Consider the following 21,971-nt stretch of genomic DNA (forward strand, 5'->3'; position numbering starts at 1 on the left):
AAATATAGACTTTTTACGAATAAGGCCGAGAGCGTTATGAATCCCCGTGAAGCTCTTCCTCCTCCCAATTCCCCCTGAAGGCTCTCCCACCTTCACCGGCAGGTAGATACACTACTGGCCCCCGTCGCTCGCCGTCTCCGACACAAGCCAACCTCAGAGGTATATTATCAACTAATCGCGCTGGTTTTGAATATTACGCGAGCAGCTACGCTCGGTTTTCTTGTTCACTTTTGTTTCGTACAACGCGTACAAAGCTACCGTACTAGTGACATTTTTCTATTTCTTTCGTTTTTATTTTCACTTTTCAGTGCCGTGACTTTACAATTCCAATTAGTTGCAAAAGTTCAAAAAATCAGCAAACAGGTAACGTTCCTTTAGTTATGTATACTTATTATCAAAGCTTGATTGAAAAATTTATTAATTTTTGTCGCCCATTAATATTTTATGTAGTGTCTTGTGAACGGTTCCATGCACTGATCGTAATTGATATTTTTGTTGTTTTATCGTTGTTCACGAAGGAATTAAAAAATATGCGAGGTTTTTTCTATCGATATAATTTGAAAAAGGTTAATTTCTCATTTTATAAATTACCAGAGCTAGATTCAAAATTTTTTTAAATACCAGTGATTTCAAAGTACGCTTGAAACAAAAATTTTTATAAACGGAAAAATTGTCGGGTAAAAGTCTTTTTACGCGAACGAGTGCTTGTTGTATTTGCACTGTTCTTTTCGCGGATACGACTGAATTCTCAGTCAATATTTTGTCAGGGTAGACCATTATTCGTCATTCGTGCATTTAAGTTTCCAAGAATTTTTGGCTCGTGCACGGTGAAGTCTGACAATTTATTATGCAAATATCCGTGCCAGGAGGTATTAAAATTTTATAATAAATGAAGAATAGAGCGTAGATGGTTTTTAGTAAATCTTTCCAAAATCGAGTGTGAGTCTCATAAAAAAATGTTGAGAGATGCATAAGAATGTTGCAAAATGGGCGTCGAGTGGTTTTCATTGTTAAAACAACGAGCAACGTTTCCATTCGATTAAAAATCGATACGCAGAAGAACTCGAAGGTAGGATGAAGAAAAACACGATCGAAAACTACCGGTTTAATAATCACGTTGATAAAAGACAAAAAAATAGAAATGCAAAAGACATCGATACGCCCGACGCCCAAGTCGGAACGGACGAATCGCAGGGTGGAGCAGCTGATCGATCTTGAATTGCAGGTATCCGCGTTGCATAATGGAGCGCACGGAATAGGCCAGGCGCAACCCCGCGGAGGAGAAAGCGCGCAGGAAGAAAGGGCGGCGCGTTGCGCAAACGGTTGATGCAGCGAGCGTAATGGCGAGTAGTTCATTCGGACAGCAACTGGGTAACGCACATGCAACTCTCGTTACGCCGATCCGCCGCTTTTCACTCTCCTTTCTCTCTCTGTCTCTCTCCTTTTTCCTTCAATTCCTGTGGCGCGCGGCTGTTATCGCACGCTCGCGCAACGATTTTCTTTTAGCTCGAGCGCGGAAGCCCGCGAGTCCGAGCTCGCGCGTAATCCCTGCTAATGTTCCCGTTCTTTCGCCCGCCGAGAATCGTCGGCGGGCGCGCGGTTGCGCAACTCGGCGAATTCCTTTGTCGAGTGCGCGCTAATCGGCGCTGAATGGGCCTGCCTGGCGCGCGGAAGAGCAGACAGGCAAGGCCGCTGGATCGGCCCGCGATGAGCGTGTGTTAATCGGTCAACAGTTCGGCTGAGCGCGGCCACGTGCTCGCCGAGAGGCAGCCGCGGCATGGAGAGCATCGCCAGCGCGGAGTTCGGCCGAGCGGCGGTCAGACCCTACGCCGACATCCCGGGGCCACGGCCCATCCCACTTTTGGGCAACACCTGGAGGTTCATTCCGTTCATAGGTGAGCAGCTCGTTACGCGAGGCGACGGAACTGGCCGCGAGCGCGACACGCGATCGCCTCCCGATGCTTTTCCCGGCGATCCGCTCGCTGCTCCTCTCTCGTGTCCCTCGTGGCGTCTTGCGCAATCGAGGCACAGCGATTGCCGACGACGACTGGGCAGGGCGCGCCACCGTGGCTGCCGCGTGCATGATATCACTCGGCCGTCACCGCTGAGCGTTCGCGGAACCGAGGATGCGCGGTGGCCACTGCCATTGTGACGTCCGCTCGACGCGAGAGACAAACGATCGTCCTTCAGCGAACGCGCCGTGCTGTTGCAAGCGCCCGACGAGAAGCGCGCATTCTCCGCGAGCTGCGTCCAAAGGGGAGCGTGGAAAATCGCCTGGCCGTCACGGGGCCGTTTAGCGCCGGAGGTTACGGCGCCGCGGGTTGGGTTGTAAAGCGCGAGCCCGAGCCGGCTAATGGGCGCGTTAGGCGGCTTTGTTATCGGCTAGCGAGGCGCGGCTTTGCGCAACGCTACGCCGGACTTTCGCTTCGTTTTGCGGCGGAGTGACGCTCTCGCGCGTGCACGCCGACGGTCGCGCCGATCGCGCCGATCGCGCAACCGCTGCGGCATCGCGGCCTCCGTTCCGACTCGCCGCGGCTCGTCTGCGCCGATCGTTCGGAAGCGACCGGCCAGCGCTATAATCGCCGCGCGCAGGTGACTTCAAGATCTGCGAGGTGGACAAGGTGTCGAAGCGGCTGCACGAGCGGTACGGCGACGTGGTGAAGATCGAGGGCCTGCTCAACCGGCCCGACATGGTCTTCGTGTACGACGCCGACGAGATCGAGCGGATCTTCCGCCAGGAGGAGAAGATGCCGCACCGACCCAAGATGCCCTCCCTCGACTACTACAAGCACACGCTGCGCAAGCACGTGTTCAGCGACAGCAATCCCGGCGTCATCGCCGTGTAAGACAATGCCGCTGTAGCTCGCTGCTCGCTCGCTCTGACGTATACGTTGATCGGAAGACCGTAGTCGCGGAGTGCAGGCCGCCGAAGCGATCGCGCTGTCTCGGAAGCGCGCAGCTCGACGCGGCGGCGGCGGTCTTCGCGGCGCGAGTCGACGGCCGAGCGAGCGTGCAGCTAGACGGGAGCGCGAGACTATCGGCCGACCACCTGTCGACAGGCACGGCGAGGGCTGGTACAACTTCCGGAGCAAGGTGCAGCAGGTGATGCTGCAGCCGCGCACCGCGCGCATGTACATCGGCAGCATCGAGCAGGCCAGCCAGGCGTTCCTCGACAGGTACGTATGCACACGCGCGTCGCGTTGAGTCGCGGGGCCCAGTCGGCGCTTTCCGCCGCAGGATCGAGAGGATCAAGGACGAGGCGGACGAGGTGCCCGGTGACTTCCTCCACGAGATACACAAGTGGTCGCTCGAGGGTGAGTACTCCGCGGCCCCGCCCCGGCTGACGCGGCAATAAAGCCGAGTGCTCGCGAACCGGCAGCCATCGCGAGCGTGGCGCTGGACGTGCGACTGGGCTGCCTGGACGAGGAGCGCGCGCCCGAGGAGACGCAGCGGCTGATCGACGCGGTGCTGAGCTTCTTCAAGCACGTCGGCCCGCTCGAGCTCAAGATCCCCTTCTGGAAGCTGTTCCCGACGCCCGCCTGGCGGGCCTACATCGGCGCCCTCGACACCATCCTCAGGTAGGTAGGCATGGTCACCGCGGCGGCCTCGACGCAGCTCGCTCGAACGCGCTCTCTCGGTTCCACGCAGCACCACGTCCAAGTACGCGCGGCAGGCGCTCGAGAGGTCGCGGCAGGCCGTGGCGGCCACCAGCGGGGCCCCGCCGCACGAGCTGTCGCTGCTGGAGCGCGTGCTGCAGATCGAGGGCAGCCCGCAGCTCGCCACGGTGCTCGCCTTCGACCTGTTCCTCGTCGGCATCGACACGGTTCGTCCCGCGCCCGAGCTCGCCGACGCGGCGCGCGACGGCGAGTTTCACTGCCTTCCTTGCAGACGTCCAACTCGGTCGCGTCCGTGCTGTACCAGTTGGCCCAGAATCCCGACAAGCAGCGAGCGCTGCGCGAGGAGGTGCGCAGGGTGTTGCCGCCGGACGGGAGGATCGAGTCGGCGCACATCGACCAGCTCAAGTATCTGAAGGCCTGCGTGAGGGAGACGCAGAGGTACGTGGGGCGAGCTACGGAGAGCCGAGCGTCCGCGAGACTGAGCGCGCGCCCGTGTCTGTCGGCAGGATGTACCCGGTGGTGATCGGCAACGGGCGCTGCATGCAGACCGACACGGTGATCGGCGGCTACCTCGTGCCCAAAGGCGTAAGTGTACGGACGGGGCGCGGACCCGGCGATCTCGCGTACTCACGGCCCCTACCCCTGCCCTGGTCGTCGACAGGTGCACGTGGTGTTCCAGCACTACGTCATCAGCAACAGCGAGCGCTACTTCCGACGCAGCGCCAGCTTTCTGCCCGAGCGCTGGCTGGGCGGCGGCGGCCCCGAGGCGCCGCGGCACGCCTTCGCCTCGCTGCCCTTCGGCTACGGACGGCGCATGTGCCTCGGACGCAGGTTCGCCGAGCTCGAGATCCTCGTCGTCCTCAGCAAGGTAGGCCAGCGCGAGAGATCGTCGCACAGGCGGCTGAGTCATTACGCGGGCGATCGCCTCTGACTGAGACGGACGGGCTGGCAGACAGAGAGAGAGAGAAATGTGTCGCGTCATCGACGGACGCGACCGCGGAGAGAAAGCGCGTTTGGTGCTAATTTCACGGCATTTTACATGATTATCCGCGTTGCATCGTCGTCATCGTCGTCGCCGTTGTCGCCGTCATCCGCCGAAGGTGCGTCCAGAGCGACTCGGGAGCTCTCGAGCGCGATTCTCGCCTGTCGGGCTGTGTTTGCCCAACCCAAATAGGTTCATCGACGCCGCTCTCATTGACAGAGGCGCCTAGTCGATGCTACCGACGTACGCTCTCGCCCGGCCCGTGCAACGCCGACAACGAGAGGACGAGCCGCTCGGCCTTGGCAAGGCTCATCGTTTTTTTCCCCGCTTTATCGCCGTCAATTACACCGCTCGTAAAATTTGATTTGCCGAGCCTTCGTTGCGAAGTGAGACGGCGGAAAAGTACGCGCGTCTCGAGAATTCGCAAATAGCCGCGCCGCGCTCCGTCAAACGCTCGCCGCAAGCTTGTCGCTCGACGCGCGCGCGACGAATATTAAACGACCGCCGATGCACGCACACCACGCGCGAGCGCTTCTTTCTTTCGCTTTCGTCCGCGACGTTTGCGAGCAGCGTGAGAAAAAGCTCGGGCATAGTACAAGTGAAAAGACGCAAACTCGCTCTCTTCCCCGACGACTGATCGGTCTATTTGCAGATCTTCCGGAAGTACCGAGTGGAGTACCACCACGAGAAGCTGGAGTACCACATCGAGCCGATGTACACGCCGAGGGGACCACTGAAATTGAAATTCGTGCGGATGTGAACGGCTTCGAGAAGCGAGGCCTGTGCGGACGTCTCCCGCTCTCGAGGCTTCATTTATTTGCTCTTACTACACACACGCTATTACATGAATAGAGACAGAAGTCGATATGTACACAGCAACGCGTTCGGCAAACGCGCTCGAGCGAGAGGACAATAAAATCCATTAAAAGCGTAAGATTCCACGTTGGCTGCACTGTGCAATGGGCTGGGCTGGCTTCTCTCCCCTATTCGGTCGAGCAAGGAGTGGCCGCGCTGCGGGTCCTGTCGAGCATGTTGAACCTGAGCTGTCCGTCGGGCGCGTACATGAAGGTCACCTTGTACTTGAGCGGCTCGTGCTTGTACTCGATCTTGTAGCGGCGGAGCAGCTGCGACGACGCGGGCAGAGGAGCGCAGAGAGCGATTAGTGCCGCGTGGCGTGGCCGAGGCGCCGCCTCACTCACCTTAGCGAGGAGCACCTGCATCTCGAGGTCGGCGAATCGACGCCCGAGGCACATGCGCGCCCCGTAGCCGTAGGGCAGCGAGGCGAACGGGTGCAGCTTCTGGCCGGTGGACTCCTTGAGCCAGCGCGACGGCTTGAAGGTCTTGGCGTCCTCCACGAACTCCTCCATGCAGCCGGTCACCAGGGTGGGGAAGACGACCTGCACCTGCGCGCGCGCAAGGGGGAGGCAGAGCGAGAGAGAACAGCGTCACGGGCAATCGAATCGCGCGACTCACCCCTTTGGGCACGTGGTAGCCACACAGGACCATGTCGTGCTGCAGCGTCCTACCGTTGCCGATCACCGTCGAGTACATCCTGCCAACAGTGCCCCAAGGGTCAGACGAGCCGTCGGCGCGGTCGCGACCGATCGCGCGCCCTACCTGAACACCTCCTTGATGAAGGCCTTGGTGTAGTGGGCCCGATCCAAGTGGCCGGTGGTGAGGGGCCGATCCAAGTCCGGGGCGACGCGCATCAGCTCGCGGTGAATCTTGTCCTGCTCCTCGGGCCTCGTGGCCAGCTGGTACAGTATCGAGCACACGGCCATCGATATCTGCGACGCGGCAAGCGGGGCTTCAGCTGGGTCGCGGGTGAGCGCGGGGGCGCCGGGGCGCGGGCTTACCGTGTCGATGCCGACGAGTATGAGATCCAGAGCGAGGATGTAGGCCATCTTCGGGTCGGTCTCCTTGGCCAGGATGCGCTCGACGAGCGACAGCTCGGACTCGGGCACCTCGACTCCGCTGCGGCGTTTCTCCCTCAGCCGGTCCATCGCGGCGTCGATGTGCTTCATGCAGACCCTGCGCGCAGGAACGTCGTCGGTCGGTCGAGTGCGCTCGCGTTCGCGGCCGCGCCCCGGCAACACTTACTGCACGAAGAAGTCCATGTTGCGCACGTAGTGGGTCCACAACGGCGTGGGGATGTACCTCCAGAAGGGCGCCTTGAGCTCCAGCACGGCCACGTTGCGCAGCGCGTACTTGGCCGCGTCGATGATCTTCTGCGGCTGCGAGTCCGGCGCCAGCTCGCCGCCCAGGCAGCCCAGCCTCGCGTCCAGGGCCACGCGGCCGATGCCTGCAACACACGGAGCCGGGCCGGTCGGTCGAGCGGGCGAGCGAGCGAGCGACGCTCACCGCGACGGCGCGCCAGCCACGCAGCGACCATTACATTCCAGAGCCCACTTGTGGATCTCGTTGTCGAAGTCGCCCGGCACCTCGCCGCTGTCGTCCTTGATCTGCTCGATCCTGCGAAGTCGAAGGCGCGTTAGCGACCAGCCCGGTGTACCCCGGCCACAGCCGCGGCGACGGCTCACCTGCGTATGAAGTCGTCGGTGACGGCCTCGATGGGCCCGATGTACTTCCTCACGGTCTGCGGCTGGAGCACCGGCTTCTGCACCCGCGTGCGGAACTCGCGCCACTGCTCGCCGTGCCTGCGGGCGCACAAGCGCGTCAACGCGGGCGACGACGTCTTCGCTCGCGCTCGCGGCTGCATACTCACACGCCCACGACGCCGGGCAGCTCGCCGAAGAAGGCCCTGCGCACCTCGGCCTTGTACTTGACCAGGCAGGGCATGGACGGGCGGAAGGGCGTGGGGCCCTCCTGGCGGTACACGCGCTCGATCTCGTCGGCGTCGAAGACGAACAGCAAGTCGGGCCGGCCGATGAGGCCCGTGAGCCGCGTGATCCGGCCGTAGTGTCGGTGGAAGAGCTGCGAGATGCGCGCCACGTCCGAGATGGTGTACTGGCCGATCACGGGGAACAGGCGCCAGGTGTTGCCCAGGATCGGTAGCGGCTTCGGCCCCGGGATCTCCTCGTACGGGCGCGGGTCGTGCTGCAGCTGCTCCGTCGTCGGCGTCGTCGCCGCCGCCGTCGCCGCCGTCGACGTGCCACGGCTGCTCGCGCGGCTCCTCGCCAGCGCAGCCGCGATCCTCATTGCGCGCCTCATCGCCGCTGCGAGCCTGCAAGTGCGTCTCGGTGATCCTCGCGCGGACCGCGAGTCGCCTGATGCAGCGCAACCGATTCCCGACTCTCTCTCCTCTCTTTCTTGTATTTGCGCGCCGGTACGCAATTGCCGCGCGGGCTCGCGTCACCGCTTTTCCTTCTTCGCGATCGGCTCGACGATTCGCATTCCGATGCTCGCAGCTCCACGGTCATCCCGAATGCGCGCGCGCGCGATCGGCTGTCGTCGTTAGTCGCGCAACCGTTCCCATATCCGTCGACTTCCTCTCAGGAGTCCACGCGTCAATTGACGATTCCCTCGACAATGACGCCGCGCGCGCTATCGGATCGACCGAACCCGATGTAAAAAATCGCTTGGCCGCTCGCGCGACTGCCGAGACTACGTAGCGTGGCCCCAATAAAAAAAATACGATCTCTCCGCGCACACGCCGCTTCGCACTCTACGGAGCTGAAATCTCGCGCGAGAGACACAATGAAAGTAAAAGCTCAAGGACGCGGTGAAAAAGAATAAAAAGCGCGAGGGTGGGGAGGAGACGGGTTTTCACGAACGCGTGAAAAATCAACGGCGTCGGTTCCAACGCGCGTTTGACGGATCGGTTATCAAGCGGCGCGGTGACGATTCGATCGTTCAATTACGGCTACCGCGAGAGCTACAGCGATCGCGGCGCAACTGATCGCCGCCCGGCGCGGTTGCGGTCGAGGACGGCGCAGGGCATCAAGGCCGCGCGCACGGTCCGATTCCGGGCCGACGAGCGCGGAGAAAGTACCGCGCGGCTTAATTGACGTTGTGTGCCCGGCGCGCATAAAAAAGCCGAGCGTTCGATTCACGGCTTTCGACGGTAGGAAGACGAGGAGAGCGAGAAAGAGAAAAAAATCGGTCCACGTCACGCTGTCCTAATTTCGGCGGCGGACGGGCGGGGCCCGCGCGATCGCCTTTGGCGCGTATACGAATCAAGTTGGGACGCGACGACGAGCTACGGCCGAGAATTCGGGCAGCGAGCGCAACGCAGCCGATCGGCCTTGCGAGCAGAGCCGCGCTCGGCTCCGCTGCATCCGAAAGTCGCGCGAGACCCAGAAACCGCGATATCGCGAGCGCGGCAATTCGCGCGCTCGCGCGCTCGTCGCGCGCGGCCGCGTTACGGGAAATCGCGGCTCCGGAGCGGAGACTCACCTCACGAAGCTGGGTTTGCGATCGCGCCGGACGGCCTCACAGGTGCGTGCGCGACGGCTGGCCCCGGATAATTTTCATCCCCGCGGCGACGCGGTCGTGGTCGCACTGAGGACGCACGCGCGATCCCGATACACGCTCGCGCGCCGAGCCAAGGAATATCTGATCGCGCGCCGTGCGTCGCGTGCTCGCGTGGCGCGCATCGTAACGCGGAGCGGCCGCGCGAGCGCGATCCCCACCCGTGAGCGCGCGCGCGTGCGTGCGCGTACATGTCCGTCCAGACACCGAGGTGAAAGAGAGAAGACGAACGGGAGCCAAGCGAACACGCTGGTTCCTCCGTGCACCACGCCAGTCTCTTCTTTCTCGTTCCTTCGCAATTGTTCTTGCCCTTCTTTTATCCTTTACTTTGTTGCGCGCGCGAGAGAGAGAGAGAGCGAAAACACGAGTTCGCATCCTTTTTTTGTTTTTTGGTCCCGTTCGATTGTAACGGGCGCCCGTCCGTCCACTCTCGATCGACCGATGCTCCGCGCCTGATTCGTCCGATTGCGTCGCAATACGCAACCAGCTTTCGTCGGGACGAAAGTGGCTTTCCGACGACGGAGAATGGTCAAGCGAAGGCGTACTCGCGCGCGCGACGTCCGGCAGTCAAAAAAAAAAAAAAAAAAAAAAACTACAGGCAGAGGCGTCGCGCCCCGCGGTGCTCGGAACCAATACTCAAACGCAGAGCAAACGAAGATCCAACAGCTCGACAGTCTCCGACTCTCTCTCTCTCTACGCAAACACTACCAGAGTGAAAGAGAGAGAGAGAGAGAGAGAGAGAGAGAGAGAGAGAGAGAGAGAGAGAGAGAGAGAGAGAGAGAGAGAGAGAGGACTCTTTAAGGATTACTATTCGACGACGGGCGTCGTGCTGCTGCAAAGGGCTTGCAAAGAGAAAACTCGCGGATTTGTCAGTCTTACCGCAGTTTGTGCCGGGCCCGTGCGCCCCGCGGCTGACCTTCGCGTGCCGCCCAGCTTCACTATATTTATTGCCTCTCGACGCCTGTGGGCTCTCTCATCTTTCTGTACTCTTGGCCCGATCAGCTGGAAAAAACCAGCGTCTTTACGACTAGTAGCCCCGTAGTTTACGATCGACAGATTCGCAAGCAACGTCGCGAGCATAAGCGTTCAATCCTAAATTCCGAGCTCGTCATCCGTTGTCGTCTCTTCTGCGCGTCGCTTTCCAACTCGTAGGCTTTAAAAAGAGAGAGAACGACGATTTACATTTTCACTGCAAACGACTCGCTTAGCGCGCTTATCGGACACGCCTCGGTCGTTTTCTCCTTGCCAAAGCCATGCTCCGTCCGCCGTTCGACTACTTTGCAATTGTTTACGTCCAAGTTGCCGTGCGTCGTCTCTAATGATTCCGCGCCAAATGCGAATCGACGCTCTCGGACACGCAGAGACAACGTAATCGGCCAAGAGAGAGAGAGAGAGAGAGAGAGAGAAACCGACCGAGAGGTCGAAGAATAACGTGCGTTCAAACGAGAGAATAACGAGCAAGTAATTACGAGCGCGGAGAGGCTAAAGACGCGCCATTAAGGTCGACTATCGCACGCCGTGTGAATTGTCCCCGTTCGCTCTCTCTCTCTCTCTCTCTCTCTCTCTCTCTCTCTCGTCAGAGAAAATGAATGTGCCGAGCGCGCAATGACCGCGCGCAGCGCCGACTTTACGGAGAGCTCCGAGGCTGCACTCGTCGCGAGGAAAACAACAACAGAGCCCGCGCTCGGGGGGGGGGGGGGGGGGGGCATAAACAGCGCGACAACGAGAGGATGAGGGGGAGAGTGGCTCGTCGCCGATTGTCCCCACATAATTTGTCCAGTGGGTACGAGCGTCCCGCCGCGGTCGGTGAATCCCCAAATTTCGACCCGCCCTCCCACGAGGCCCAGGTATATCAGCGAAACGCGGCTCAGCTCAGTCAGCTGCCTTGACGCGTCGCAACCCCCACGAAGCCCCAACTCTGTCTGGCCTTCTCTCGATCGCGACTTCCAACGCGAACAGGACAACAGCCCGATGGCCGGGCTCGACGATGTGCCGGCGAGCGGGCCTCGGTCCGAGGGGAGCAACGCGCGCAGCGACCAGCCCGAGGAAGAGGTCAGTACTCCCCTGCCGTAGATCCCGCGCGATGCAGCGAACTGACCGCGCGCTTGCCGATTGCAGCGCAAACGACCGACCGAAACGGCGGAGATGCGCGTGAAGCGCTGCCTCGAGATGATGCACCTGCCGTGGTGGTATCGCGAATTCTTCAAGCCCGACATTAGGTTCCTGAAGAACCGGACGCCCTTCGAATGCCGACCGTCCCGCTGGAAGACGATGAAGGGTAAGGCTGCCACGGCCACCGCCGCCAACGCAGCCGCTGCCGCCGACGCAGCTACCGTCGCTGCCGTCGCTGCCGACGCGGCCACCGTCGCTGCCGATGCGGCCACCGTCACTGCTGACGCGGCCGATGGCGGGAAGTCACAGCAGCCGAACGGTGGGTAGAGCGGCGCCGATCTCCGATGAAATGCGGCGCTCGCACGTGCTTGCTGCTGTATCTGTTCACTGTGCAGGTGAAGCGGCCGAACCGGTAGAGTCGGCGCAGATCCCGCGAAGTTCGCTCCACTCTGGTAGCCGCGTCGTCGGCCGGCGAGCCGACCGGAGGAGGACCGTGGCGGAGCGGGCGCCGGTCACGGTCACGCCGAGCTCGTCCGACAACGACAACGAGTGTCGGCGTCACCCGCGGAGGCGAGCCCCGCTCAGCGGCAGCCACACCTTCCCGCGGACGAAGCTGTCGCGCAAGGTGCACAACATCAACATCGTGCTGCCGCGCGCGGATCACGCGACGACGAGAAACGCCGAGGTCGGACGGGCGGCGCGCGAGCAGAAGGCCGTCCACGCCCAGCCGGGCACCAGCTTCGCGGGCCCGCGGCTGGCCGAGGTGCAGCCGCTGGAGACGCTCGCCAGCCAGAACGCGCCGTCGCCGGACGCGCGCTCCCTCGACTCGGAGAGGAAGTCGACGGAGGAGCTGGAGCGCTCGGTGCAGAGCGCGAGCGCGCCCAGGCGCGGAAGCAGCTTCATCCGCGAGATCGCGGAGGTGCTGGACCGCAGCGTGACCGAGAGCCTGGCCAGCAGCCGGCCCGGCCGGCCAGACGCGGAGCTGAGCGAGCCCGGCCGGCGCTTCGTGCGCGACTTGGTGCGCGCGCTCGAGCGCAGCGAGCGCGAGCGCAGCGACGACGAGGACTCGGAGCTGGCGCGCTCCACCAGCATCTCGCTCAAGAGCGACGACGAGGGCAGCGGCGAGCGCGGCGACAGCGGGGGCGGCGGCAGCGACGACGACCGGGCCAGCAGCACCGACGACCGCGAGCGCGAGGACGGCGACACGCCGCCGACCGCGGAGCCCCAGCCGGCCCAGAAGCCGCAGCCGGCCGAGGAGGAGGACGAGGTCTACTGGATACCGGCGCGCGTGCACCTGATGCGCACGAGCTCGCGGCTGTCCGAGGCCTCGCGCCAGCCGACGGACGCGGGCTTCCAGTGCGCCAGCGGCCGCTGCTCGCCGGGCCTCAGCCCCATCATGATGGTGCAGGAGCGCGCGCGCGCCGAGGGCCCGGGCCCGCGGCGCCGCGGCGACAGCAAGCGCCGACTGTTCCGCATCGACGAGACCGCGGTGGTCGACTCGGGCTGCTACTCCGACCGCTCGAACACCACCAGGACACCGGTTTCCTGCGAGCCCTCGCCCGTGCCCTCGCCCGGCCTCTTGTTGTTCGAGGGCCTGCTCAAGCCCCTGCGACCTCGCATGCCCACCGGCTTCGTCAGAGTCTAGAGTTGCTCCCGCGACTGCGGCGGCACACTCGACCTGGTGTCTCATTGTTGTTCTGTCTTTTACCAGCGGCGCCTTTACCTCTGATCGCGACACAGCGCCGCTCGAGAATTGTTCTTTCAAAGTACCTTTTAGCAACCGCTAATCGGCTTTTAACGTTTTTACCACACCAAAGACCGAACCCGTGCCCGAGTGAATTTTATCGCGAACGTCGCGCTTCAAGCCTGAAAATAGGCGACGACGCGCCATTGGCCTGCACGTTCGCGCAAGGCGGCCAGTCTTTGCGCGAATCGATGCGGCGACGACGACGACGGCGCCGTGCACCGCGCAGTGACGTCGTCCGAGAGCGCCCGAGCCTCTCTCACCTAATAAAGCGATGCTCCCCCGCGTGTCTATGTCTGCGGGCGCGTGCGTAAGGAGCGCGACGTGCAACTCATGCCAAACGGCCGTGTAGTCCCACTTATTGTCATGCCGGGGACGTCCGTGCACGGGAATATAGAAATGTAATTTTATATGGATTTGATTTGATGTGTTACATAGCTCAGTGATATGTAGTTTATATATATGTGTATATGCGTGTGTATATGACATGTATTGTATAGGTGTGGGTACGCGTGTATACACTTGTACGAAAATAAAAGTACGTTTCAAGTCGAAAATCCATGTTTACATTGACCGCTCCCGTCCTCTTCTATCCCACAGCCTCGTCCAGCGAACTTGAGCGCGCACTCGCCTGTCGCCCGTCCAGCCGAGCTCGAGCGACGAAATCGCCGCGGGATCCGCGGAAAGCGCAGCCACCTGGCGATCGGCACGCGACCGCGCAGCCGCGGGGCAGCGAGGTTACGCGCGCCAGTAGAGTGCCGGCAGCAACGCGCAGCAGCACCCGCAAGATGTACCCGAGCTACGCGACCAACGACAAGCCGCGCTCGCTGTCGACGACGGACGTGCACCGCGTAGGCCGGCGCGGCGTCGGCGACGACGCCCACGCGGCCGAGAGGACGCTCGGCGCGCAGCTCTCGTTCTCGACGCTGCGGCGCACGCTGCGGCGACCGACGACGCGGCCGCCGCCGCCGGTACCGCCCAAACGCTCGGACAGCTTTCCCTCGGCGCCGAGCCCGCGCCCGAGCTACAACGCCCGCCGGCAGTTTGCCACGACGGCCATCGAGACGAACGGCGACGAGAGCAGCCCACGCTCCAGCAACTTCGTGAAGAAGCTGGTGGCCACCCTCGAGCGCCGATACAAGGACAACGCCGCGGGCACCGCCGCCGCCGCTGCCGCCGCCGCCCGGCGCCACGAACCGACCGCGCAGGTCCGGCCGCTGTCGCTCGATTTCCAGCCGAGGTACGCCTGCCGCGCCGAAAGCCGCCGCCCGCCGAGCCCACCCACTGTCCGACGAACGCGTTGCTGCAGGTGCACGCTCCCGCCACTGGAGCTGCTGCACGAGGCGGAGCACGAGTGCGACGACCCGGACTCGTCCGACGCGGACGACTTCTTCGACGCCTGGCCTCCGCAGGACTCTCACGGGGCCCCCGACGCGTTCGAGGTCTTCCCGGCCGCCGGCGCGCCGCCGGACGACCGGCCCAAGCCCGGCGGCCGACGCTCGCTCAGGAGCGTGCTTTCGTCGCTGATCAACTGGCGCATCGGCGGCTCCAAGGCCGCGGCCCGGGGCTCGCGCGAGTACTACAACGCGCGCGAGAGCCTCGGCGAGGAGATGCGCGCCTTCCGGCGCGACACCATGCCGCGGCTGATGGAGCGCGCGGCCGTCAACAGCCGGCTGCCCGAGCTGCTCGCGCGGCGCCCCCGCCGCGAGACCCAGGACTTCGCCAGGCTGCTGGGCCGCGCGGCGCCGGCCGGCGCCGCGCCGCGCTCCACCGCCACCATCCACCCGGTCTACGGCTCGCGGCTGAACCTGGCCGGCCGCGAACGGTGCGGCGGCTCGGGCCTCCGCGGCGAGCCGCCCGGCTCGCCGCCCCCGCCGCCCCCGGCCCCGGTGAGCGAGCAGCGCCAGTGCGAGTGGCCGCGCGAGGGCTGCCCGCGCCCCGGCGGCGCTCGACCGCTCGCTGCTGTGTTGCGGGTGGCCGCCACTCCGGACGAGCACCTGCTGCGGCCCTCGCGGCTGCGCGAGCTCCAGAAGCGCCTGTCCCAACACCACCTCGACGACGGCTCCGAGCTCGCGGACGCGCGGCCGGCGCCCGGCGCCACCTACGACGTGCCGCGCTCCGGCCGGCCCGTGGTCGCGCGCGGGCACGCGCCGCCGACCGTCCACTACGAGAACGTCGGCCGGGCCGTCAGCGACGACGCCCGCCTCAGCCGCGCCCTGTTCACCACTTTCTGACGCGCTCTATGGATCGAATGCACCTCCGTTGGCGATGTGCTACGCTTTGCCGTCGAGGCTTCGCGTCCACTGCAGTGGCTGTCCTACGCACTTCTCTGCGCTGTTCGTTGCGAATGATAATTTTGCCGACACTGCGCGACCTAACGCGACCATCGCCGGCGTCGGACGGGAATGCCGCCCGTGCTTGCCAACGTGGAAATCCACTCGAGAGTCGCGTCGAGCGAACCCATAGCAATATTGCGATAAGCGTTAGCTTGTCGCGTCCGCGAGCAGAGCGCCCCGGCAGCATTTGCGCGCGACGCCCTCTGGCATCCGGCCAGACTTGTCGTTGTCAACCACTTTGGACAATTTGTTGCGCCGAACGCGTGCGGCGCACATGCATTTTTACTCGCGACATTCCGATACACGATCAAACCTGTGACGATTGCGCCGTGATTATCAATCAATATTTCTTGATAATAAAGACGAATACGATTTGAAATAAGCTATTCTCATGATTGGAAAAATACATTTTTCATTCAATTCCGAAACCCATGTTAGCACGGCGTGTCGAACGAGCATCGGACGAACATCGAACGAACATCGATCTGCAATATTCAGGAAGAAAGAACATTTTATGAAGAATACCGAGCGGAAGCTTCGAAAAGTGAAGCGATTCGCTGCGCACTGCACGTCCTGACTAATTTGCACCTAAGATTTACGACAGCTTGCATCAATGAGAATACCGGTAAACGTCGAGCGCTGCGCCCGATGCTATAGTTCGTGTTACGCAGAACTTGCATGCAACTTGAAGTGCCAAAAGCTTGAGTTAGTTGCCTATTGTGCCGTTAGAGGGATTCGAAATTGTTGTCTATTCTGTCCGAGTGGAGTGTGCTGTATGGCTGAGTGGTACAACAATGCAGAATGCAACTTGTGCATTTAACCTACGTAGTCATTAAATTTTTGATAGTGCCAATCAGTGTGCCAAGTGTACTCTGATTAGCGCTTTTTTGTACGTAGAATTAAAGAGAACAACTGACTGATCGATTCTCATTGCTCAAATGGTCTGTCGTCAGCGCAACGCCGGTCCTTAAATTTTTTACATTTCGCTGTTTACTTGTGACTGTTTACTCTGGAACGGAATATGCAGAAAATTCCCTTTGTACTGACAGAATGGCAAGAGCTCAACTCTCTACTTTATGCACCTCTCAGTGCAACCAAAAGAGTACAGGTATTTATCAATATAGATACTAGTTTAATGCATGTTTCATTGATCGTATATTGTTCCAATATAGTATACTTGTTTGGCTGTATCGATCAACTATATTGTTCTTGGTGCTACTAGTGGGAGTGTCTATTTATTCTCCAGAGAACCCTGTGTTTTCCAACAGCTGATCCCATTACTGGTAAAAAGCAAATATAATAAATAGTTTTTAAGAAAATCCGTGTTAAGAATAAATTGACCATTTTATTTTAGGAAGGGGCAGTGTATCGAGCACAAATATCACCTGATGAAAAGACAATAGCTTTGACAACCGTCAGGGGAAGTATTTGTTTGATATCTCTGAAACCACTTATCAAACTATCGACTGTATCAGCAGAGCATTTGGGAGAACGTGTCACTTGTTTGTGTTGGAACGATGCAAGTTCAGAGGTTTATGCAGGTGATGAAACTGGGAAAATATCGGTTACAGTTATCTCAACGTTTATGGTATGACAATTACACAAACATTTAATTATTGCAAAATTTTGAACTAAACTTTTGTAATATCTTCTAGCCTAATGGAATATTTCAATCTCCTTCGTATGCTCTGATGAACTTAGACTCAACAATAGTACAGATACATTGCACTTCTTCTCTTTTGCTAGTTTCTACATTGAATCGTTGTTACATTTGTGATACAGTTTTAGAACAATATAAACAAATTGGCAATAAGCCCCGAGATGGTGAATTTGGAGCATGTTTTCTAAAAGCACCAAGTTCTAATGGAAAACTCACAGTGGACTCAAAAAAGCCAGAGCCTATTTCAAACGTTAAGCCAGTATTTAGTATGAGCAAAGAAGCACATGATACTGACGATCAAGACTGTCTTCCAAAAGTTTATTGTGCCCGTCCAGGTTCTAGAATCTGGGAGGTGAATGCAAATGGGACTGTCGTTAAAACTCACCAGTTTAAAGAGGCCCTAGCAATTCCACCTCTACCTGTTTATAAACCATATATAGGAAAATTATTGAAACTAAAGAAACAAGATCAGACATGGCCTGTGCAGTCGATAAATTTTACGCAATTGTTTATTATTTTAGACAAATATTTATTTTCGTACACTTCAAATGGGCTGTACGTTATCGATCCCGAAAATGCAGAAGTGCTATTGTGGAACGACGAATTCCCAGGCACAGTTATGGCGCAGATAATAAATGACAAAATTTATTTAATGACGTCTTCCGGAGTTTTTCACTGTTTAACACTTGTATCCGTCGACTGTCTAATTATCAAGCTTTACGATAAAAAGTCGTACAAGGAGTGTTGGGAATTATGCCAAATACTCCGACCATTGTTAGTAAATTCTATTACAGAAGAATCTTGTGATATAGATATTAAGCAAAACGACGATTTGTGCGAGATGCTTGCTCCAATTATCTCGCTAATTAAGTCAAATTATAATAGCCCTCTCGTTACAATGGAATCTGGTATGGTTATTGTAAATAGTGGCGAAAAGGACTTTAAAAATAATTTGATTCCACTTTCCGATAGAAAGTTGGAAGAACGCCAACAGTTGGATGAGTTAGAGGTCTCATTTATCTCATTGAACACTAATGGCTCTTCACATTCTCCTTCTACTCATAAAAAATCAAAAAATGGTGTTGCAGAGGCTAATAATATCTTAAAAGATAGTACTTCTAATCAAAGGATTACCGAAGCCACCGAATCAAAAATCGAGTCGGACGAGATGTCTTCACTGCAAAATACTATAAGCAACATTCAAGCTGACTTAGAGTCATTATATATATTGATAAGCTCGCAAATGAAGCCTGATATGAGCGAGGGACATCTGGAAGAATTGATCAAGCAGTTTATTGAAATTTTAGATGACGTCAAAAAGAGATATGAAGTATCCAGTGCATTGCAAAATTACCTCTTTGAAGTTATTCGCTCTGCAGAGCTTCATTACTATAACACTTTACTAGAAAATATTCCGATAGATTTAATTCGAGATGCAAAAAATCAAAATGTGCTGGAGCAGCTAGTCAAAATCTTTATCAATATCAACGCATCAAAGTACCTCGAATGTCCCTGTAGTTTTCCGTATGCTTTATTCGATGCTAATAAGCCGTGCGAACCAAAGTTTTTGGATATAGGACGAGAACTTTTAAGAAAATTATCGGCAATTGAACGTGACAATTTGTGCGTGCGAATTTGCAATCAAATACCATCGATGTGGAGAGATTATTTGCCGATAAAGGGATACCTGAAAAAACGACTTCCCGACATTTTACTAAAACAGTGCCTTCAAAGCAAAGACAGCGATGTACTAGCTATGATTTTATTTCCTCTCGATCAACAGCAGTGGAAGCTGGTGGCTCAAGTATTCGATAGCGTCAAAAATAGACGTTGTGCAAGTTGCGGCAAAACTTACGACGTCGATCAAACATGTTCGAGAGAATTTACCCTCGATTGGTCAGCTATCGTCAATCAAGTCATCAAAAAACAAGGACCCAACTCGGCAATGACTTTTCTATTCAAAGTTGAGGAAAATTTGCCGCAAGTCGTTTTTGATAGAAGGTAAAGTGAAAAATATATTTATAAAAATTACAAAATTTTATTTTCACCTTACTAAACATACTTTCATATATATTTGTATTTTTACAGTATGTATCAATCAATCATATTTTCAACCCTGTTAAATCATCACGGCGTCAAACATGCAATTGAATTGGACAGCTCACACGCAGAACACAACTCCATTTGCTCTCCCGAGGTGAGAACTCTTTTCTTTACGATTTGAAGAATAAAAAAAAATAAAAGAAAGTTAAATGTCATATCATTGGTTCGAATTAGGTCATGCGACAAGTTGTACAAAGCGTCAAAAAAGACGTGGAAGAGACGGTGAACAAAGATGCGCTTGGCAATGGACCTCACCACTGGGGCATGAGATACAATTTAGCCACCTCGACGTGCCCGTGTTGTACATTATCGCTGCAAACGCCAGTACTATTAGGAAACAATGGAATAGCTCTCTTTCCTTGCGGCCATGCTTACCACGTGAACTGTATGATCCAGAAAAAGATTTCAAGGTGTAATCTACACACATGAGAAACGCTCGCGAGTTATATGAATGATTGATAATCTAGTCTCAAAACGTGAACGCAACATACACAAATGCTTTTTTCTTTTACACAAAATAACCTTTAAGTTATTTTCATTGTATGAACAATAATGCGATACGTCTCTAAAATTTACTGCGAAAGTATTTAACTTATTTTATTGATTCGTTACATGCTATATAAACAATACGTTTATAAGAGATTTAAGTTGTTTTAAATGCAAAATTTTGCTACGGGTTCAATAATTTAAAAATACAATTTACAAGAATGTTGCGTTTAAGTCTCCAAATGTGTTTGCAAGAGCACCGTTATTCCGGTACGCAATTTAAAAGTTTAGTAAAACTAATACTAATTATCTGAGGTAGCACTAAAATCACAGTCATTTCTTAATTTTCTTAATACTAATACATTACATGTATATATAGAAATGATTCGAAAATTATGTACGAAAATATTATTGCTTCTTGTGAGCAACAGTATTTTAATTTGTCAAATTTTCAATTTTTTGTAAATATAGCATTTAGTAAAAAAAATATATATAAAATATTAACAAAATTCGCTTTTATGATTTTGAATCCACTATAATCAATCACTCTCGTTGAATTGTTTCATGACATTGTTTTTATAAAATGAATATATGAATACCAATAGAAATATTTTGGCTTATGACTTTTTGAAAAGCGACTTGCCGCTTACGATCAAAGATACCCGCGTGACTTACATCAGCATTACGAATTCATTACATCGCTGAAGCTCTACTCTAATTACATCAATTTAACTTACCTTACATACATTTTCCAATAATTCGCAAATTATTTACAACCAAATTCCGATAATATCCAAATTTGGATCTCATCTTCCAAGATTGGGACGCATAAGTAACTTTTTAAACTTACGCGTTTATCATGAAATTAATTTATAAAATATTAATTTGTATCTACATAGCATCGTCAAATGATTTCTATGATTTTATCGAGATATTTAATGGTTTTTAGTACAAATGTTTTGCAACTAAAAATAGCAAAAAGTGATTCAACTTTAAATACTAAAATTTGTTGCTGCATGATGATTACTACGTCTCACATATTTTTTGACAATCAATTTTTTAGTGATTTATTTTAGCGAGAATTATATAAGAATTTAGTCAAATGAAACGCGTATGCTGTCTCAGATATAATCAGTATACAACTAAAAGAAAAGCGCTCATTCAATAGTAATTAAAAATATTAATTTCTCTCTAAATTTTTCAGAACAGTGATTGCAAATTAATATTTAGATAAGAACCATTACCGTTAAAAACATGTTAAATTAATCAAATGATGATGTGATTACTGTAAATTGCTATTCACAAGTCTTTCGAAAAAATTTAGAGTTATACTACTGTTTTTTGTTTTCAATCGGAAATATTTGTGCAATCATTAAGTATAAAAACATTTCAATCATCTAAGAAGCTATAAGACATGACTTAAACAAACGTCAATTGTGATAAATTAAGAACATGGTGATTTTACCTTGGCCTACTGAACCGTAATAGACACTTGAAAAAATGTTCATTTTAAAAAGAGCAGCTCGCATGAGATCTTCCAATAAAGCAGAAGAATGTGAATTTTATGTAATAAATATTTATCGGGCGCGGATTGTTGAGAGTACAGAAACTTAAAGATAGGTACTAGCACATGCAACTGACGGACATGTTTACAAAGAACCACACACAGGTAATTTTTACATGATTTTGATAAAACTGAAGTAATTATCACGTGAACATTAAGTTACATTTGAAAAAAATTCATTATTTCGGAGTTTGGCTTTTGGATAAAGCGTTTTTGTTCACAAGTCAATTAAAAAATAAAATTTATGTACTTAACAATTTTGATATCGTTTTAATAATTAGTTTGAATGTTAGAACCATAAACATTAATTTTAACGTAATGAAAAAAACGTATAATTATAAAATTGAATAGTTAGTAATCAATGACAGCTAACAGAGATTTGATTTAAATAAATGTCAAGTAAATGTAGTAATATGAAACAATGCGTAAATACAATCCAAGTATGTCAAGCATTTCAGGTGTACATGACGAATAATTAAAGAGTCCAATTAGATGATCGTGAAGCAGACTAGAAAATAAGTCATCCGCATTGATGTTGAATCAATGTCATTAACGTCAACGTTAAAATTAAAGTACAGTGTAAATGACTGAACTGGTCGATTATAAGATAATGATAAAATGAAAGTATGAAAACGCTGCATCGAAAATGCATTATAAAAGAGACTTTCATTCGATAATACAGTCACTCACCCATTGAAGCTCAAAAATACAATTCTTTTACATACGGGTCAATAATACTCTTTATAAATATTTTGGAAAATATTTTGAAAATCACTACGCTGATACGAATATACGCTGAACGAGATTAACATTTAAATTGAGTCGTAAAACCATCTGCTTAAAAACTTATTTAAAGAAACTCGTAAAAGTATGATCGAATTATAATAATGTTAATTATTTTTTTCATTCAGATTTATTTTTTGTGACTGTAAGCTT

General features: G+C 54.3%; 5 protein-coding genes across 8 annotated transcripts; 4 read left to right on the top strand and 1 right to left on the bottom strand.

Moving 5' to 3' along the window:
- The first annotated feature begins 208 nt into the window (after positions 1-208).
- On the top strand, positions 209-5,582 carry LOC131673164 (probable cytochrome P450 49a1). 2 transcript variants are annotated; one of them, XM_058950930.1, is made up of 12 exons: positions 209-363; positions 1,226-1,371; positions 1,734-1,895; positions 2,593-2,842; positions 3,060-3,176; positions 3,238-3,314; positions 3,358-3,578; positions 3,649-3,823; positions 3,889-4,055; positions 4,124-4,202; positions 4,279-4,485; positions 5,252-5,582. In XM_058950930.1, the coding sequence occupies exons 2-12, from the start codon at positions 1,341-1,343 to the stop codon at positions 5,449-5,451; spliced, it is 1,686 nt and encodes a 561-aa protein (XP_058806913.1). In that variant the 5' UTR covers positions 209-363; positions 1,226-1,340; the 3' UTR covers positions 5,452-5,582. The 2 variants fall into 2 exon arrangements, with proteins under 2 accessions (XP_058806913.1, XP_058806914.1); XM_058950931.1 differs by having other exon boundaries at positions 3,380-3,578; positions 5,252-5,495.
- Positions 5,450-9,340, bottom strand: LOC131673165 (probable cytochrome P450 301a1, mitochondrial). Of its 2 annotated transcripts, none has more exons than XM_058950933.1 (10): positions 8,956-9,340; positions 7,325-7,826; positions 7,140-7,256; positions 6,995-7,071; positions 6,700-6,901; positions 6,456-6,630; positions 6,217-6,386; positions 6,073-6,151; positions 5,799-6,002; positions 5,450-5,723 (listed from the first exon to the last, which is right to left on the bottom strand). In XM_058950933.1, exons 2-10 carry the CDS (start codon positions 7,768-7,770, stop codon positions 5,583-5,585), a joined length of 1,611 nt encoding a protein of 536 aa, XP_058806916.1. In that variant the 5' UTR covers positions 7,771-7,826; positions 8,956-9,340; the 3' UTR covers positions 5,450-5,582. The 2 variants fall into 2 exon arrangements, with proteins under 2 accessions (XP_058806916.1, XP_058806915.1); XM_058950932.1 differs by having other exon boundaries at positions 7,325-7,783; positions 8,956-9,337.
- Positions 9,341-10,790: 1,450 nt separating this feature from the next.
- LOC131673134 (uncharacterized) lies at positions 10,791-13,435 on the top strand. Its single transcript, XM_058950874.1, has 3 exons — positions 10,791-11,082; positions 11,149-11,461; positions 11,538-13,435. The coding sequence occupies exons 1-3, from the start codon at positions 11,002-11,004 to the stop codon at positions 12,785-12,787; spliced, it is 1,644 nt and encodes a 547-aa protein (XP_058806857.1). The 5' UTR covers positions 10,791-11,001; the 3' UTR covers positions 12,788-13,435.
- A 92-nt stretch (positions 13,436-13,527) lies between these two features.
- On the top strand, positions 13,528-15,628 carry LOC131673135 (uncharacterized). Its single transcript, XM_058950875.1, has 2 exons — positions 13,528-14,126; positions 14,196-15,628. Exons 1-2 carry the CDS (start codon positions 13,675-13,677, stop codon positions 15,118-15,120), a joined length of 1,377 nt encoding a protein of 458 aa, XP_058806858.1. The 5' UTR covers positions 13,528-13,674; the 3' UTR covers positions 15,121-15,628.
- A 368-nt stretch (positions 15,629-15,996) lies between these two features.
- On the top strand, positions 15,997-21,947 carry LOC131673105 (uncharacterized). Of its 2 annotated transcripts, none has more exons than XM_058950819.1 (6): positions 15,997-16,330; positions 16,395-16,505; positions 16,577-16,810; positions 16,878-18,883; positions 18,971-19,079; positions 19,160-21,947. In XM_058950819.1, the coding sequence occupies exons 1-6, from the start codon at positions 16,244-16,246 to the stop codon at positions 19,412-19,414; spliced, it is 2,802 nt and encodes a 933-aa protein (XP_058806802.1). In that variant the 5' UTR covers positions 15,997-16,243; the 3' UTR covers positions 19,415-21,947. The 2 variants fall into 2 exon arrangements, with proteins under 2 accessions (XP_058806802.1, XP_058806803.1); XM_058950820.1 differs by having other exon boundaries at positions 16,445-16,505.
- Positions 21,948-21,971: the final 24 nt, after the last annotated feature.

The sequence above is a fragment of the Phymastichus coffea genome, unplaced genomic scaffold (assembly GCF_024137745.1).
Source record: "Phymastichus coffea isolate CEN01 unplaced genomic scaffold, Cenicafe_Pcof_1.1 PCOF00169, whole genome shotgun sequence".
In the NCBI taxonomy this organism is placed as follows: Eukaryota; Metazoa; Arthropoda; class Insecta; order Hymenoptera; family Eulophidae; genus Phymastichus; species Phymastichus coffea.